Source organism: Cyprinodon tularosa, unplaced genomic scaffold (genome assembly GCF_016077235.1).
Source record: "Cyprinodon tularosa strain WSP-4 unplaced genomic scaffold, ASM1607723v1 ctg32, whole genome shotgun sequence".
NCBI lineage: Eukaryota > Metazoa > Chordata > Actinopteri > Cyprinodontiformes > Cyprinodontidae > Cyprinodon > Cyprinodon tularosa.
The window spans coordinates 2,279,849-2,298,650 of record NW_024039030.1 but is presented as its reverse complement, the minus strand read 5'-3'; the positions used below and the strand labels follow the sequence as shown (position 1 = coordinate 2,298,650).

Here is an 18,802-nt window from a genome sequence, read left to right as displayed (position 1 = left end):
GACAGAAGTCTTCACCAGAAATTTACATGGAAACGAGAAGCCTTCCATATATGTGAAAGACTACTGGAGGTCTACTACTGCCTTCTCAGCCACTGCTAACGTGAAAGAGTTATGCCGGTCAAATTATGAAGACTGTTATTCTGATTCACAGAAGTTTGATTTTGATGGGGATGTGAAAGGAGGAAGTCCTTTTAGTTCAACTAGTATCCAGTGGTAAAACTGAAGTTTGACATAAAGAACTCAGATTGAGCCGCTGACTTCTGCAGGAACTTTTTTTATGGACAGACCTGTTCAAAATGTAAGAACTGGACCCCCTTAAATATCAATAAGCCACCAAGTACGACACACTGGCTGAAAATTAAGAACTAGGAATTCCAGGGCTGAATCAGAACCCAAATCTCACTGAGAGGCATAACAGGCTGTAGCATGACTTCAATTTAGCCTTTTATGCACTAATTCCTCAATTTCAGAGGTGAAAGTAAGATAAAGATAAAACTTTTCTCAGACAGAAATCAGGCGATTAGTGGTTCCGTAATTTTAATAGTATGAAATCCGGTTGAGCAGTGTCCCCATCTTTGCCCTCAGTTTAAAAATTTGTATTTTATTTATGTGTTGCTTAATGGATAAAAATCTTCATACAAGTGCAATAATATAAAAAACATTCCTCATAATCAACTAAATTGTGTCTTCATATTTTCACTACGGTTTAACATTACTTTTAAAAGTAGGTTTATAGTAGTTAAGTCGTAAATAAGGAGGGATTTCTTTAGCCCCAGCCCATTTTGTCTTTCTCTATTGGCTCATTTCTAAATCAATCAAAATACGTCATTGAGGTGTCGTTCAGCCCCGTTTGACAGGTAAAAGATGTCGCAAACCAACAAACAACGGCGACGCTCACAAATGTGTATCTTTCGGTCTGTTTCGGGATTAGTTAGACTTTAAAGTTATGTTGCTCAGCTCTCAGGGTAGCCTCGCCCCCAACGGCTAGAGCGGACGGACGGAGCCGAGGCCAGTTTGGATGTAGCCTAGCAGCAGCCCGTGAAGGGAAGCCATTGTTTAAGTTGTTGGCTAACATGGCAACGGCAGCTAACGTTAGCTGCCTCGGCTAGATGGGACTTACTGGTAAGTGGGATTTAACTAGAATATTCAGTTGAATATCGAGACGAAAGATTTAGTTAAACGACTGCGTGGTAAAAACTGCCATATAAAATGTTTTTATTGAGGTCAAGTGATGAAATAACACACATAGGGCCGGAATTCATTCATGTCCTGTTTTTTTTTTTTTTGTTAGCAACATTTTTATGTCCTCCCACTTAGCTTTAGGTTTCCTTTGGTTGTGTTGCGGCCAAGCTCTTTAGTTTTCTGGGGTCGTTTATAAAACAAGCTGTGTTTAATAATGGAAATAGTTCTCTGATATGTTGACTTACATTGTTCTTTAGACAATGGGCCTGTTTTCAACTCAATAGCGCTTGTAATATATTTAAGGCCTCAACCCACCATACACAATCTAAGAAAAAGTTCATCTAATGTTTGGTTTGATTTTTATTTTAATTCATGAGTGTTTTTCTTTCTTCTATGTAATTTTTTTTGTGTGTTTTTACAAGATTTTTTTATCGCATTCCATTTTACGCATTCAGGTTATTTTGCAGATTATGGTTTATCTTGTCTAACTTAAATGCCACTCAAATGTGAGGTTTTGATTAAATACGAAATTATTTTAGTTGTTTGGTTAAAATCTAAATTTTAAAGGAACTTTTTATGATTTTTATTTTAATTACTTTTGTAATGTATGAATGTAATGTATTAATAACCAAATATAAAACTCTTGCAAAAGGTAAAGACAAAAGTTGATGTTTTTTTTAAGGGGGGTACTAATCTGACTTTTCCTTGCCAGCAATCTTAAGGTAAATGTATAAGTTTTGATTGAGATGGTTTTGAATCCAACAGAAAGTGAATGAATAGATGTTATAGTTTCTGTCCCATTATTTATCTGATTTCGCTTCTTTCTGTTAGTCTCAATGTGTATCAAAGTTAGAGATGCAAGATATGAAAGCAATTCAAGATTAATATTGGTTTACTTTTCCTTATTTGAGCTGCTGATCATCAGTGAGAGCTGATTATTGAACATTTGGCCTTTTTGTTTTCTCTCTGATTTTTATCTTGTCTTTTAATTATAAATAATGGTTGGCTGGGGCAATATTATATTTTTTTTTATCAATAACAATTTAAAATTCAAATATGCTTACATGTGACCAACATTAAAATGTTAGAACTCAATTAAAAGCATGTTTGTCGTGCTCTACTGTCCCAATAGTTTACATCATTTACTACTTGTTTTATTCAAGGGACACACAAGGTGATCCATCAGTGGCTCAGGTCAGCCACGGACACATTATACCAGTGAGCTTATGCAGCTCACCTGATCTACTTGAATTTTGGCCCTGGGGCATTAATACTTTGCTCAATGTTTAATGAGAAATTTCAGTCCATTTGCTGCCAGATGTACTAAACCTGAATGACATAACAAAATCCCTGTTTAGTACCTGGAGAGTAGTTTCAATGCAAACAAAAAATGAAACCAAAGCCTTTTGCACTTACCTTATCCACACTTATCATTTTTTACTGTATTGAAATTAAATCAATACACATAGTCTATAGTCTACAGACTAACTTAAATAGACATTTAAAGTTTCCTTTAAGAAAATAGGGTATAAGAAAAAGTATTGAGCATCGACCACTGTCGGCCAGACGGTATACCGTGAAAATCGTCCTTTATAAAATGAATTAAAAACCACTGATCAAATTTCTAAAGTGGTGTGAAAAGGCTAAATCCAAGCCTTTTCACACCAGTTAATGGATGCTCACACTATCAATTAAGGAAAACGGACAGATGCCTTTCTCACTCTGACAGATATTTATGTCTTTACTTACAGCTGAGGTCCTCCTTCATGATGCTTGTCTATAGCGGGTGGAGGCAGCAGTCCCTCTCTCCATCACCTTGGCTCAGCCTTACCTCTCCATCAACCCTGTAAAGTGCGTCTGTCGTTCTCCCACGATGACAAACAGGAAAGAGCCTCCTTTCTTTAATGACGACAGCGTGGGAGCTTTTCAGTATAAGCTTCCATTCTACGATACTATGGAGCTTTTCATAGAGACCCTGACGGGAACTTGTTTCGAGCTGCGTGTATTGCCCTTTGAAGCTGTCCTTTCAGTCAAAGCGAAGATCCAAAGGCTGGAAGGTACAAGCCTCACTCGTTCAAGTCTTCCATGTTTGTCTACTGTTAGGAGAAGTTGTATATTTGTTTTGTACTTAATAAAATAATTGTAATCACAACCTGAGAAAAGAATACCAATTGCATGAATTAGTAACCCTAGTTGCTCAGTGTCTTTAGGATATGCATGTTTGCTTTGTCTGTGCCTTATGTTAAATTGAAGCAAAGCTTTTTACAGTGCGTAATGGCTCTTAGATTTGATCTAAAATTTATTTTGTAATTTTATAGTTGATTTGTTAAAGATGAAGATAAATTTAGGTTTCAACTTTTTCAAAGTAGTTTGCAACATTGGGAAGTTTTAATTTGCTTCTGATACTCTAACTTTCTCAAGCTTTGAATTTTAAAGCACTGCAAATTGTGTGTGCCTGTTGAAGCACACCATATTACCAAGTGTTCTATTGGTGTTAAAAAGCCAAAGGTGATTTTAATGAAAGTAAAAGGTAATTGCAACATGGCATGAATAAAAAAAAAAAAAAATATATATATATATATATATATATATATATTAAATATACTCTTCTGACCAAAAAACTATTTTATATATTTTAATTGCTTGGCTTTTGTATAAAATTCTTATGTTAATAAAAAAAAGTTATATAGTGCAAATTAATAATTTAAATGTCTGCAAAAATAGATGTAGGATCTGATTTCTTGAAAATAAAATGAAAATAATAACAAATACTAATTTTTTTAAATTATAAACATAACGCCTATTACAACTAGAGTAATATTTTTAACACTAACTTTTTTGACTTTGGCCTAATAGACCTCAGCATCTTAGCTGTTAGTCTGGTCTGCAGTTGACTGCATGAAAGACATGTTACATAGAGGTTGCCATTTTAAAAAAGTGTAACAATAATGAGCCTGAGAGGTGGAGCACTGCTGCTTTTCATGCAGTGATCCATGTTGTTCTCAGTAGTATTTTCAGGCAGACATACAGGTGCTGGTCATAAAATTAGAATATCATGAAAAAGTAGATTGATTTCAGTAATTCCATTTAAAAAGTGAAACTTGTATATTATATTCATACATTACATACAAACTCATATATTTCAGATGTTTATTTTGTTTAATTTTGATGATTACAAATGACAACAAATGAAAATCTCAAATTCATCATATCAGAAAATTAGAATATTACTGAAGACCAATAAAAACAAAGGATTTATAGAAATGTTGGCCAACTGAAAAGTATGAACATGAAAAGTATGAGCATGTACAGCACTCAGTATTTAGTTGGGCCTCCTTTGGCCTGTATTACTGCAGCAATGCGGCGTGGCATGGAGTCGATCAGTCTGTGGCACTGCTCAGGTGTTATGATAGCCCAGGTTGCTCTAATAGTGGCTTTTAGCTCTTCTGAATTGTTGGGTCTGGTGTATTGCATCTTCTTCTTCACAATACCCCATAGATTTTCTATGGGGTTAAGGTCAGGAGAGTTTGCTGGCCAATTAAGAACAGGGATACCATGGTCCTTCAACCAGGTACTGGTAGCTTTGGCACTGTGTGCAGGTGCCAAGTCCTGTTGCAAAATGAAATCTGCATCTCCAAAAAGTTGGTCAGCTGCAGGAAGCATGAAGTGCTCTAAAACTTCCTGGTATGTGGCTGCGTTGACCCTGGACCTCAGAAAACACAATGGACCAACACCAGCAGATGACATGGCACCCCAAACCATCACTGACTGTGGAAACTTTACACTGGACTTCAAGCAACGTGGATGAAGTGCCTCTCTTCTTTTCCTCCAGACTCTGGGACCTTGATTTCCAAAGGTAATGCAAAATTTACTTTCATCAGAGAACATGACTTTGGACCACTCACCAGCAGTCCAGTCCTGTTTCTCTTTAGCCCAGGCAAGACGCTTCTGACGCTGTCTGTGGTTCAAGAGTGGCTTGACACAAGGAATGCGACAGCAGAAACCCATGTCTTTCATACGTCTGTGTGTGGTGGTTCTTGAAGCACTCACTCCAGCTGCAGTCCACTCTTTGTGAATCTCCCCCACATTTTTGAATGGGTTTTGTTTCACAATCCTCTCCAGGGTGCGGTTATCTCTCTTGCTTGTACACTTTTTTCGACCACATCTTTTCCTTCCCTTCGCCTCTCTATTAATGTGCTTGGACACTGAGCTCTGTGAACAGCCAGCCTCTTTAGCGATGACCTTTTGTGTCTTGCCCTCCTTGTGCAAGGTGTCGATGGTCGTCTTTTGGACAACTGTCAAGTCAGCAGTCTTCCCCATGATTGTGTAGCCTATAGTCGGGGCAGTCGTGGGTGAGCGGTTAGAGTGTCAGACTTGGATCCCAAAGGTTACCGGTTCGACTCCCGACCTGCCAGGTTGGTGGGGGGAGTAATTAACCAGTGCTCTCCTCCATGACTGAGGTACCCTGAGCATGGTACCGTCCCGCCACACTGCTCCCTTGGGGCGCCATTGAGGGCTGCCCCCTTGCACGGGTGAGGCATAAATGCAATTTCATGGTGTGCAGTGTTCACTTGTGTGTGCTGTGTCACAATGACAATGGGAGTTGGAGGAGTTTCCCAAAGGGCTTTTCACTATTTTCACTTTCACTATAGAACTAGACTGAAAGACCATTTAAAGGCTTTTGCAGGTGGTTTGAGTTAATTAGCTGATTAGAGTGTGGCACCAGGGGCCATCAATTTTGAACCTTTTCACAATATTCTAATTTTCTGATATGATGAATTTGAGATTTTCATTTGTTGTCATTTGTAATCATCAAAATTAAACAAAATAAACATCTGAAATATATGAGTTTGTATGTAATGTATGAATATAATATACAAGTTTCACTTTTTAAATGGAATTACTGAAATCAATCTACTTTTTCATGATATTCTAATTTTATGACCAGCACCTGTATTAACCTTTCTTGTTAGCAAGAGTCGTCATTGCCCTTTTTTGTATTTGCCAGTTGACCTGCAGTGCAAAGCAGCAGTACTCAATGTTAAGCAAGGCACATCTATTTAAACATCAGATTTCAGTAGCACAACAATTGAAATTTCTGTGCATAAGAAGGAAAAGGACAATTAAGGCACAAGTCATTTGAGAAAATTAAAATGAATTTAAAAAGGAAGGTTGGACTGACAACTTCACTAGTTACCTTGTATAGTTCAGTCAAAGGCATCACCAAACAAATACGTTTTAATCTTAATTTAAAGCTACTCTGGGTTTTAGCACTCACATTTCTGGGAGTTTATTCCAGATTAGTGGAGCATAAGACCTTAAAGCTGCCTCATGCTAGTTAGTGGTTTTGCAGAGTAGATTAGAGCCAGAAGACGTGAGGAGTCTTGGTTGATACACTGAAAACAAGTCTTAATGTATGTTGTTGCAAAGCCATTCAGTTTAAGGTCTATACTCCGATATTAAGAGCCAGTGTAACATCTTTAAAATTGGGGAGATGTGCTCCATTTTCTTAATTTAAGTCAGGAAAAGGGCAGCTGTGTTCAGGTTCAACTGCAGCTGTCTGTTAAAATTTTTAGGCAAACCTACGAAGATTTTTATGCAGTACACATCTTTGTTTTTCAAGATCCTGCTAAGATATTAGTGCTTTAATCCTGGAGATGCCTCTAAAGGTCCAGGTCTTATTCCATCTCTACAGCCAGGTTTCAAACCTGTTTGGTGGTTTCTAGCTGTATTAACTGAAGCTGTGTGCAAATTTTAAACACTTTTCTCTTAATAGAGGATTCTTCCATCTAGGATAATTCTTTAGCTTTAGTGAGGAAGCACACGGTGCAAGCTTTAAGATGCTTTTCTCTGAGCATGCTGCTCTGCAATGTAAGCTGCTGTTGATTTGTCAAGACTGACCTCTTAACCCCCAGCCTCAATACAAAGCTGGGTCAGTCTGGGAAGGCCCAGACTCTCTGGTCTAAATCTGACTGGACCAATCACAGTGCGAGAGGTGGGGGTTTAAGTTTGGCCACGAATTACCCATAATGCAGCATTGCCTTTCTATAACCATAATGGTAAAGACTGCAAATCCAACAAAGCTCTATATTATGTCAGCAATGAGCTCGATATATCTTTAACATTTATACAGCTGATTGTGCTAAGAGATTCTCTTGCAAAAAAAAAGAGACATGTTTTTGTTCCATCAATTGCTACCCGAATGGTTCTAACTTGTTTCTGGTTTCTTTTTTAATCCTGCCTTTGAAATCGGGCTCTTTTCAGATGGGACTAGTCCAGTGGTTCCCCAACCTGCTCTTCAAGTACCACTGCTCTGCATGTTTTAGATGTCTCTCTGTCTCAGCACACCTGATTGCATCATATCCTTAGCTGCCATCAAGAGCTGCAGAAGCCTGTTAATCATTTGTTTATATGTCAGGTGTGTGGCAATGAGGAGACATTTGAAACAGCAGGGTAGTGGTACTTGACGACTAGGATTTACTCACTCTGGACTAGTCAGTTTGGTTAATCAACCCCAGCATTGAGTCGGGGGTTCACTGACTCGGATGGCTTCCTACTCATCCATGGACCTAATGTTTTAATCTGGGTTCTGTGGAAAACACAATGTAACTTTTTGATTCAAATGAATATTATAGAAAATAATGATGTTTTCACCTTGGCTTTCTTGGCAGATGTCTTATTTTGTCTTTAGGGGGCAGGCATGAGTCACTTATTGTTGTCCATAAAGGGCCTGTTCCATTAGTCAAACTAGCAAATGAAATCTAAACCTATCCTTGTGACCTTTGGTTGTTCTCTCTCTCCTCCCCTCTCTCTGACTGTATAAAGGTATCCCTGTTGCACAGCAGCATCTTATCTGGAACAATGTTGAGCTGGATGATGATCATCGTCTACATGATTATGGGTAAATCTATACTTCATGTCTTTTGGAGGCCTGACACCTATGCCAGAATGCTCTTCCTAATCTGTGTACATTTAAAGTCATTAGATAAAACTCTTGTGTGTAAATAACCACCCCCTCCTCAATTAAGGCACAGTTTCTAAAGTAGAAGAGCTGAAAAAATAGAGCTGTTCTGCAGGATATTTCGAGAATTTGCTCTTCCACTCTTATCATTTTGTCATGTAGTCTCTGGTGCTCTGCCAGCTGCAGCTGGTGGGTTTATGTTTATCCCTAATGTTATGGCCAGGCTCCTTCATCACACTACAGCATGCTTTTAGAGTTCAGAATAATAATGAAGCAGTTCCAGTAAAATTCCCACTCTTGAGTTTCCCAAGATCATTTCCTGTCCTGGAGTGTTTGGGTTGATTCATAATACAGATTTTTTTTTCTTCTTTTTTTCTCAAATTAAATTTGTATTCTATTGTTACAGAATTGCAGAGGGCTGCACATTGAAACTTGTTTTAGCCATGAGGGGAGGACCAATTAACACCAGGAGGGGTAAGGCATTCCAGTGATCTTCACTGTTGAATACAATTCCATGAAATGCACCCCTTGGTTTTTAACCATTGAATCTCTCTTGCTTTTTATGTTAGTAACTCTGGAGGATCCTGTCAAAGAAGTGGCTGACCTGATGGAGAGCACAAAGGAAGACGGCTGGGACAAAAATCAAGCAAATAAGCAGGTCACGTTTCTTGTGTATCGTGAGGGCGACCAGCTGAGCTTCTTCCGATTAGTTGACCGGGGAGACGGGACCCTAACTCCTCTCTCCGAGTCTCTCAGGTTGGTTTTATTGTTTAGCACCATTTCAATATGTCCAAATACTAAATAAAGTTTCTATACACCAGAAAGGCATGCCAGAGCTGAAAACATCCAAAAAGAAATGTCTTTATTATTCAGACGTGGGGGAATTTAATTGTGACAGTGACAAGAAGACAAAAGTAGTTTATATGAAAGGAACAAAAATTGCAATAAACATGTTTTTTTTTAAACATTTTCAGGCCGGTTAAGAAAATATTAAGAAACATCAAGGGATTTAGAATCTGCAGCATGTTCATTAACATCTATTGAACATGTTGTGAGAAGCAAGGACTAATAAGTCTAACTTCAGCTGGAAAGAAAGGATCTGTGGAAACGCTCCTTTATAGAACTAGGATCAGCAAAGTAAATCAGTTAAGTTGAATTACTGTAGATGTCATCTAAGTTAAACAGAAGTGATTCAGTAATTAAAGGCTCCCACATACTTGCATGGACTCTGCACTTACTGTATGCCATGCAATTGTAAGGACGTGGGGGTCTTTATCCATTAATGCGTTTGCTTCCCAAATTTGATTCATGATTGTGTAAAAGAGATCTTAAAATTCTTGCTGTATTGAGCAGAAATTCTGCTACAACGCAAAAGTAGAACCAGGAAAGATTTGATCCAGTCTCCAAATTGAAAGCCAGAAAGCTCAGCATGTCAGTCAGATGTTTTTTTTTTTTTTTTTTTTTTTTTTTTTTCTTTCTGAGAATTATGTTAAGCCTCCTATGCAGTAAGTGCTTTCTAAACCCTGCTTAGAAAAGTAACCAAAAAGAACTAAGACCTAGCTCCCTGGAAAAATAAAAAAAAATGCTATGCCTCTTCGTTCCCTTTGCATTTTTATACATATTAATTGTAAACTTGCTTTCCATGTGTTTTAGCGGAGGCTCAGTGTTCAATGTTCACACTGAGGAGGATGGAGAGAGTCCCGCTGTTGCGCAGCATTGCCTCGAGAACTCAATCACCATGACCAAAATGAAGCTGCTTAAAGCCAAGATGGAGGACATGAATCTTAACAAAAAGGTAGTTGGATTGAAATAAAATAAAATAAAAACCTGCAAAATGCTTAAATGTTTTTCTCCTGTAGATATTTTAAAGTGCATTGCAAAGGCATACAAACAGCAATATACAGTTTCTATTTTTGAATGTATTGAATGATTATTTTACTAAGGGGATTAAGAAAACCTCTTTTTAAAAAGTTTTTGAACAAATTCAGATGTTTTAGACATTTTGGCTTCCTTTATTTTACATTTTAATAAAGACCAATTGTTTAATTTTAATATCACATTAGTTATGCTCAGCAAGGACAGAAGTGGGTATATTGTGCTTCATAGAAAGCAGCTGAGCTGCAGTAGTTTAACAGTCTACCTGTTTAACTCATCAAACCGCTGCTGTGTAATGCAGGGTAACAGGCCATGTAAATCAATGATATTTAACACCTGCTGAAATATAGACATTTGTCTTGTTTTGCATTCCAGAAGTCTGCAAAAGTAACACCGCTGTCCACTCCTGACACACAACCTGGCACCAGCTTTCTTGGACCTTCCACCACACAGCACCTTCATCGCCTCTTTCGCACCCTCCCACAGATCAACCAGCCTTGGCAGACAAATGCCCCACTACCTCCCATCGTGGAGCCCAAACCCACAGACCCCTCTCCTCCCCCTACTGCAGCCTCTGCCCATGTAACCATCCACAGACGCTCTCCTCCATCTTTCGCATCGTCTTCATGTTACATGCTTCAGGAGGAGGAACCCTGGGAGACGGGCCCACCGTTTACAAAGATCCGCCCACCTCCAAAAGTGTCCCGAATGGACATTGGCAGCAGATTGATGAAAGACTGTGTTTACCCTCAGCTCCCACCACTCTGCGCTAGGGGCGCTCCTGAATCCCCCTTTGACCCAGTTGAGCCTTCAGTGGAGTCAGTCGGGCTCAGTATACTGGAGGAGCCAGTTGGTCTTGTTGTCCCGGCACAGTCGGGGACGTCATTTGGAGAACTATCAGACCCTCTAAGCTTGGATATGTCCATCCAGCATGAGGGAGGCCATCAGACCATTGATGTAGGGGCTCAGCACCAGCTGCCACACTCCCCCTCCCCACTCTGTCCCTGGACTCTTGGCCCAAGCGATGCTCTCACCAGCAGAGCTGACGGAACACAGCTCGGCACATCGGTTCATATCAGCCCTACTTCCACATTACCTGCTTCCCCTTCACCATCAACCAGAATGCTCTCTCAGCCTTTTGACCCAACACTTTGTATACAGTCCAACCTACAAGCACAATCCTCAGCAAAGCCGGGCAGCATATCCCCACATCCCCCAGCCTCCTTATCAACTCATCCAGCACGCCTCCGTGGTGTCAAAGTAGAGTCCTGTAGTAAACGTCCAGAACTTATTTCTAAAAGAGAAGCAAGAGGCATCACTAAGATGGTAAACCAAGCCTGTAAGGAACCTCTGGGGTCTGTGAGCAACTCTGAGCTCTTTGCATCCCTCTCAACACAAGCTCCTGACAATAGCAGCAGACAGAGTCTTGGAGAGAGTCTGGGCTTTTCACTGACGCTACCTACTGCAGCTACTGCCTCAGGACAGAGCAGCCTTAGCTCCAGGCTGCAATCCATCCCTACCAACAAGTTTTTTCAGGAAGACCTCTTTAGACCAATGTCACCACTGCGCCGAGCTGCAGCTTCTTACAGGGTGAGCTGATGCAATCACTAATAGCTGCTATAATTGACATTTTCTATGTCCATTTTTGGTACTTCTTTTTCCAACTGCTCTTTTGACTTTCTGTATTTGCCTTTCTCTGGTTTAAATATGTAGTAACACCTACCTAAAATCATTCAATCTGATTCTTTTGCCTATTTCCATCTATTTCCAACATTAATTTAATGGTTAATTTACATTTACTCCTGTTTCTCTTTCCTAAACACAAAAAAACAAACAATTTTCTTATTCTTGCATTTAAACATGTTTATCTGCTTATTTTCTGTTTTTAATAATTTAAAAGTCAGATATAGATCTGTACAATATATCAAACTAAAGTAATCATAAAGACATCTATGTGTGCAATCTCAAAGAGCTGCTGTGAATGTAAAATATGGCATAATTGAATTCAATGTCACCCTTTTCAATTATATCACACCCGCTTACTTTTCTAATATGGAGATAAATGGTAGCAATGAATAGAAATCATCAATTAATAGATTTACTTCATTGCAATTAATTTTATACTCCGTATTTTAACCTCATTCCGTTTTTTTCTCCATATTTTGAAATCGACTCTTTTGAAATATTACTGAAATGTGAATAATAAACCCTGATTAAACCAAAATGCTGCAAGTGGATGATATTATTTAAGCCTCAAAACTAAATTGTTTCAACTGCTATTCTTAAATTGAAAGGTGTAAAGTCATGTTTAGAAAACATCCCACTGGCAGCACTAAACACACGGTCAAGATGAAATGTTCCATGCCTAACTTTAATGTCATAGCTGGAAAAAAAAAAGTCAAGCACCTAGGGATGTCCCAATCTATTCTGATATAAAATATTGGCCAATAACTAATATAATATTATACCCGCCCACAGGTAAAATCTGCTATTTTCAGTAAATAACTTGATCAAGGATTTTCTCCCATTCTTCAGTACAAAATGGTTTAAAAAAAAGTTTGATTCATGTAAATATCATAAGGGGTCAATATCCATATCGTCCAATTCTCAGGGCTGCAACATCTGTATCATATCTGAAATGGAAAGTTTTATCGGCACACCCTTAAAAACGACCAAAACTACAATGAAATCACCAGCAGCGGGAGAAGTGGTGTTCTTTTTCTGTAGATTTGAATTTGATCCTTTTAAAAGTTTAACACAACAGTTCCTTGTATTGATGCTCTTTAATTTTTTATTTTTTTTTTATTTTCAGACCAATAACTGTCTGGCATCAGCTGGAGGAGTCATGAGTTCATTTGGGACAGTAGGTAAGGAAGGACTACAAAAAGAAGATGTAAACTACAAAAGCATATCTTGAGCCTTTATGAATACTGCCGTGTTTCAATGAGAAAATAAAGTTTTTCAAGATTTAGGGCAAAACTCTGTGACATTTGTATGAAAGAACCTATCTGCAGATGTTCTGTTTCTCGCATTTCTTGTTTTTGTAAAGCTTTAACCTGCTGTGACTAATTTGTCTGATTTCTCTTTAAGAAAAACAGTCAGAAATATGTATTTCTGTTCTCCACACTCGTAGCACCTGATGATTATTTAAACTAGGAGCAGTTCCAACTGTGTGGAAGTGCAGTCTCTGAAGTAGTTTTACAAACTCAAGACAAATTTATCTGCAGGTATTTTAAGCTTTGTGAGTAAATTTGTAATAAATCTATTAGTCAACACTTCTATAGACTAATACCTAAACTGAGGTTTCCGAAAGACTGTTTAAACCCCAAATTTAGCATGTTTGACGACAGAGGCTGTTAGATTTGATTTATTAAAAAAACATCTGCAGCCCGCCCCACTTCATCTGTATTTCCAGCTAACTTAATGTAGCTTAATTTAATAATTGTGTGTGTGTGCTTGAATCCCCACTGCTTGCACATCCCTCTTCAAAAATATATTGGTGAATCATTTTTCTTATCTTTACTATAGTAATTAGATTGACTAGTTATTAGTGATTACTATAGCAATATAGTAATAAATAGATATTGTTTAGATGGGTGAGAAAGGCGAGGTGAGAAATGAACAAACCAAAGCAGGAAAGTTTTAATCAAGGACAATTACCTGAATTCATTGAGACAGATATATTGCAGTTTTTAGTGTTGTCAACATCTTTTTTTCCTGTTTACAGCTGAAGGAAACCGCTGCTTTCATTTCACATGATGCCTGAAAGCTCTGAAGAGACAGATATGCTTATTGTTCCTTTATTAGTCAGCTGTTTTTCACTAACTCCTTTACTGCCTTATTTGTTTGATGGATCTAGCAGGTGCTAACTGAAGGTCTGAGTGTTCTTTTTTGTTTATTTGTAATATTTAAAAGAGAAATGTAATGTTTTAATAAAAAAAAAAAGAAATTTAGAACATTTAATACTTGAATACATACTTTGAGTTGATCTGCATGTGCTCTAAAACACTTGCAGATCAACTTAAAATATGTATTAAAAGTGTTTAGTAGGACTCTTAAGGTTGAATTTCCTGATTGTCTATTGCTATACTAGACAACACAAACTGTTAAACTGGTGGTAATTTATCAGATCAAGCTGTGCATGCTCTAAGCTCTACTTGATATAATTTATAAAATGACAACTGAGAAGGGTTTTTACTCTGAGGTGTTTAATTTTACTCTGACTTGTGTGGCTAACAGGTTTACTTGGCTTTTAGGCACTCCAGCGTACCACCTACCTCCAGTTAAGGCCCCCACTGGCACCAAGAAAAAGAACTCAAAGCACTGCTTCCTTTGTGGCAAAAAAACTGGACTAGCCACCAGTTATGAATGCAGGTATACGTCACAAATCCACTGCTGCTCCCATTTAAACAGTCTCACTGCCTGACTCTAAATCTCTCTCTTTTTCATCCCTGTGCTTGAGGCAAGTCTTATAGTACAAAGTGGTCCTTCTCTTGTTCCCTTCGATTTCCTGTCGAATTTGCTGAAGGGAAATGGACGTCACAGCTTTTTTGCAAGTCATTAGTTTTATGAAAGTCATCAAACCATAACACAAATCCCTTTATCTCACTTTTTTTGCTCAACAAATTGAATATATCTTGCAGCCTGCTAGGTTTCAGAAAGTCTTGAGTAATTAACCTCATTTGTAAACGGAGAGATTAGCTTAGATTAAAGAAAGCTAATGTAGAATTAAAATTAGTAAATAAAACAGTAGTTAAGCAAATACAAATGGCATATATCATAATGTTAATCATAAGTGCAGAGTCAATGAAAATGTTAACTAAGAGTAGAAGCTTGGAAAATTAGCTAAAACCAGCACCTTATGATGAGATATAAAAGTCAAATATGTCTCTATTTTACCAGAGTGGTAAATGCTGCCTTTGACAAACATTATTTAACACTTAAACATTGTCAACATTCGGGTGCAAAGGATTTAATCTCTGGGTCTGCATTATCCTCTCAATAGTTCTGTCATCACAGCATTTTATACTAGCCAGCCACGCAGTTATTGCACAAGTTTCATTTGCTGCAAATAATTAGTCTGTTATATTTTTATTTATGCATTTTACTGGCTTCTTCATTTGGCTCAGAGGAGGAAAATAACCCTAATTATGGAAGCTAAACATGCAAAAGGATTGTTTATTGAAAGCAATTAATACTTTAATGAGATCTCTGGACGTTAGCAGACTTTTCGGCTGCTGTTACCTCAAGTGTTCTGGCTGTTTACTTCCTGCCTGAGCTTTTCTGAGCCATAACCTTTATTCTCCTCTGATTCTGTATCTTACTCTGAAATATAGGATTTCAATTGTTTCTTAAAGCCAAATGTGTTTATAAAATGCACTCCAAGTCCATCATCCATTTTCCCTCTCCATCACAAATGGAAACCATTTTAGTCCCACTGGATCCACAAGACCTGTTTCCTTTTATAATGGGCGTTGCGCAGGCGGCTATTTCGCTGTGTAAAATCATAGATAAATGTACCTGATTTGACAGACAGGCTGTTTTTTTGTTTTTTTTTCTTAAGCTAATCATAGGTCTATAGATACTAAAATATATGCCCTTTAATGTGAGATCTAATAGTTTTGTCTAAATTAAGAAAAATAAACTGGAGGTGAAGAGAAAATAAATCTGTAGCTTACTAATGGCAATATCTATCTACTTTTAGGTGTGGGCACAATTTCTGTGCCACTCATCGTTACGCTGAGACGCACGACTGCTCTTATGACTACAAGACTGCTGGGCGGCGGTTTCTGCAAGATACCAACCCTCTTATTAGTGCTCCCAAGCTGCCTAAGATCTAAACACCACAACCCCTCACAGGGGACAGATTGAACAAGGATGAATTCAATGAACCAGGAGGGGAAAATGTTCTGCAAAAGACATTTATAAAAAGGAAAAAACTTACACCACTGTGTGCTTTCTTTATTTTATTTTTAATCTGCCAAGGTTGCTTAAAATTTTAATCATAAAATGTATAATCTAGTGTGGAACACTAGAGTGGACTGAAATGGCACAGAGCTAATTATCACCTTTGGCAATGTGAAAATAGTTGTTTTTTGTATTTCTTAGTTTATTCCTTTTTCGTCTTAAAAATAAACTGCATGTTTGTAGGTAGTATTCACTCTGTATCTTTGCTGCACGTTTTTTTTTTTACTTTATAATTTTTTTCCCCACAATAGGACCGCTGTTGACTTTATTTGACAAGTCTTAAAACAGATGCACTTTAGAACTATATTTCTACATCTAACTTTACTTCATAGTGGGGAAAGCTGCATACATTTCTGTGCTTTTCTCATGACGTGTTAACATCCAGATTTTTATATCCTGTACATTTAAATGTCTTTTCTTAACTGGGCACATAAATACATCAATTATATATTTTTCTTTTTTGAAACAAAACAGTCCACCCACTTATTGATGAAATACTCTAATATTTATTAATGCTACTTATTTAAATAAAGGCTGTTTTTGACATAAGTATGCGATGTAAGTGTGAATGTCAGTAATTTGTCCACTTGTTGATTAAACTGTAGTAGAATGGGGTAGGTTATGCTATTTGTGTCTACAGTGAGGTGGCTGAAAATGTTTTTAATTCTTTTTTAATGCTTTGCTGTTGCAAAAAAAAAAATAAAAAAGCTCAATGCTGGTTAAGTATCTACAGGGGTTTTGTCTAATAAAGTTTTCTTCCATTTGAATTCATAGTCTCTAACCTATTTTTGTCTGAAATAAATTTCCAGTTTGAGTTTACTGTAAATGAAATGACCGAAAGCACTATAAGTCCCTTTGATTTCTTGGACGGATTCTTAAGAATCACAGTTTCTGTTCCTCATTACTGGTACTTGCAATGGTTTTGACCTTCGTCACTTCTAATCCTCACAACTTTTTCCCCTAATGGCTGAGATGAGAAATGTTTCTACTTGGCGTGTACAAATCTTTTCACATTAAAAGCCCTTTCTTGACTTAGACACTTGACTAGTTCCTAAGCAACAAGCTCGGCAAACCAATAAACTTGTTAAACACTGAAACTCCCTCTTTGCTAATTTAAGCCAGAGGACAGCATCTTTATTAAAGCTGGGTCGCCACTTGATGGGAAAGCTGATGTTACCAACTCCACCTAATTTATGTTGATCAGCAGTAAGTATCTTTGTCAATAAATGAGTCTCTTCAGTTAAGAATGAGTTTTATAGTTGAGAGAAAAACATTTCTCTATAACAGCACTTGGTATTTAAAATATACGATGGATCTCATAAAAGCTTTGTTTACATTTACAGGAACATCTTTACATTTATAATACCAGGAGGGCAGATGAATGCCTATAACTATGCACAGAGCAGTTCCCGCTGAAGGAGACTGGACCTATTGAAAACATCAGTGAATATGAGCACTTTGAGGACCTGTTTTAGTTTTGAAAAAAAAAAAAAGCACCTCTTATTATTCTCTCTTCGGATGTTGTTCTTGTGTGTCTGACGATCACTGACCAGAGCCACGTCTGTATTTTTATCCCCATTTTCCTCCTATGTGTTGTCTGGCTTTGATCCTCTATAATTGGGCCATGCAGCAGATCCATCTTGAACCCCTGCATGTTTTCTCTTAGGAGATGAATCCACCTTAACACGGCAAAGGATAGCTTATTATTCAAAGGAATGTGCCCTTAGCCAAGCGATTCAAGTAAATTATACTAATGTATTATAAACACAGAGTAGCTTTATATTAGAGTCATAGTAAATGTATGAAACTGTTTTATCTTTTTATCAAGCACTCAAAGTTTGGTTATTCTCAGTGTGACCAGAGCTTCCATTTATGATCAAAAGCCTTCATAACTAAACGTATCAATGCAGATTCACTTTGGCTAAACATACAATAAATAGCACACAGAGACGGTGAGCAGCACTGCTAAAACAGTAGGTCAGGTACAGCATGGTAGGAGTCACTTAAGAGTGGATTGTTTTTACTCCAGTGGTACAGTAGCCAATAGCTTATGATAGGTTTTAGTGTGTGTTTCACAAAACACACGGTCAAAAGTGTATTGTTTTTTTCTGAGAATCTCCCAGTCTTTTGCAGCTCTTCCAGGAGCAGAAAACTACATTTTTTCAAAGATAAAAATGGTATTTGTTTTTCAAATGGAGCTTTTAGGAGAAATTATCTTGATTGGTGATGGGTGTAGTGGCTCGCAACCTTTAGAGGTTTGATTTGGATTCCGTTTAAACACAAAGTTGTGATCCATTTAATTATGATGATTCATGGTATGGTATTCTATGGCATTCAACTATCTTTCTACTAATAAATTGCTATATAACGGCATGTAAAATGAATAATACTATATAGAATAACCTATGTTTTGTATGTCTCTGTCCCTCTTGAGTATTTTTTCCAGCATGTCTCGTATGTTTTCATCTTTCTTTAAGTGGAACTCTGGTGTTCTTGATTTCCAACTAGAATGGATCTGTGAAGTTCACGTTACGGTTGTCCTGTCCACAGATTCTTTCTACATTAGCTGCAGGTCTCTGCAGCATCTTAAAGTTACACTCAGACTGCTAGCTACTTGCATACTTAATTCTTCCTTTCTCGGGCATATGAATTTTTAATGTATCTTAGATATTTATGAAGTGGTTTCTAACAAACATGGTGTGACGTCATAGATGTCATTACCAATAATACTGAATCAAACCCTGAGAGATGAATACAAATACAAGCTACAATATAGGCCTGTCACATGAAACAAAGCTTGCAACAGAAAAGAAACAG

At 37.6% G+C, this 18,802-nt stretch overlaps 1 protein-coding gene across 2 annotated transcripts; it reads left to right on the top strand.

The window, feature by feature from the left end:
* Positions 1-810: 810 nt before the first annotated feature.
* On the top strand, positions 811-16,720 carry zfand4 (zinc finger, AN1-type domain 4). 2 transcript variants are annotated; one of them, XR_005281490.1, is made up of 10 exons: positions 811-1,122; positions 2,934-3,239; positions 8,008-8,083; positions 8,550-8,617; positions 8,713-8,899; positions 9,797-9,938; positions 10,394-11,608; positions 12,831-12,885; positions 13,547-14,392; positions 15,723-15,755. XR_005281490.1 is itself a non-coding variant. In XM_038292964.1 (10 exons), the coding sequence occupies exons 2-10, from the start codon at positions 3,056-3,058 to the stop codon at positions 15,856-15,858; spliced, it is 2,181 nt and encodes a 726-aa protein (XP_038148892.1). In that variant the 5' UTR covers positions 811-1,122; positions 2,934-3,055; the 3' UTR covers positions 15,859-16,720. The 2 variants fall into 2 exon arrangements, 1 of the variants encoding a protein (XP_038148892.1); XM_038292964.1 differs by having other exon boundaries at positions 14,275-14,392; positions 15,723-16,720.
* The last annotated feature ends 2,082 nt before the right edge of the window (positions 16,721-18,802 follow it).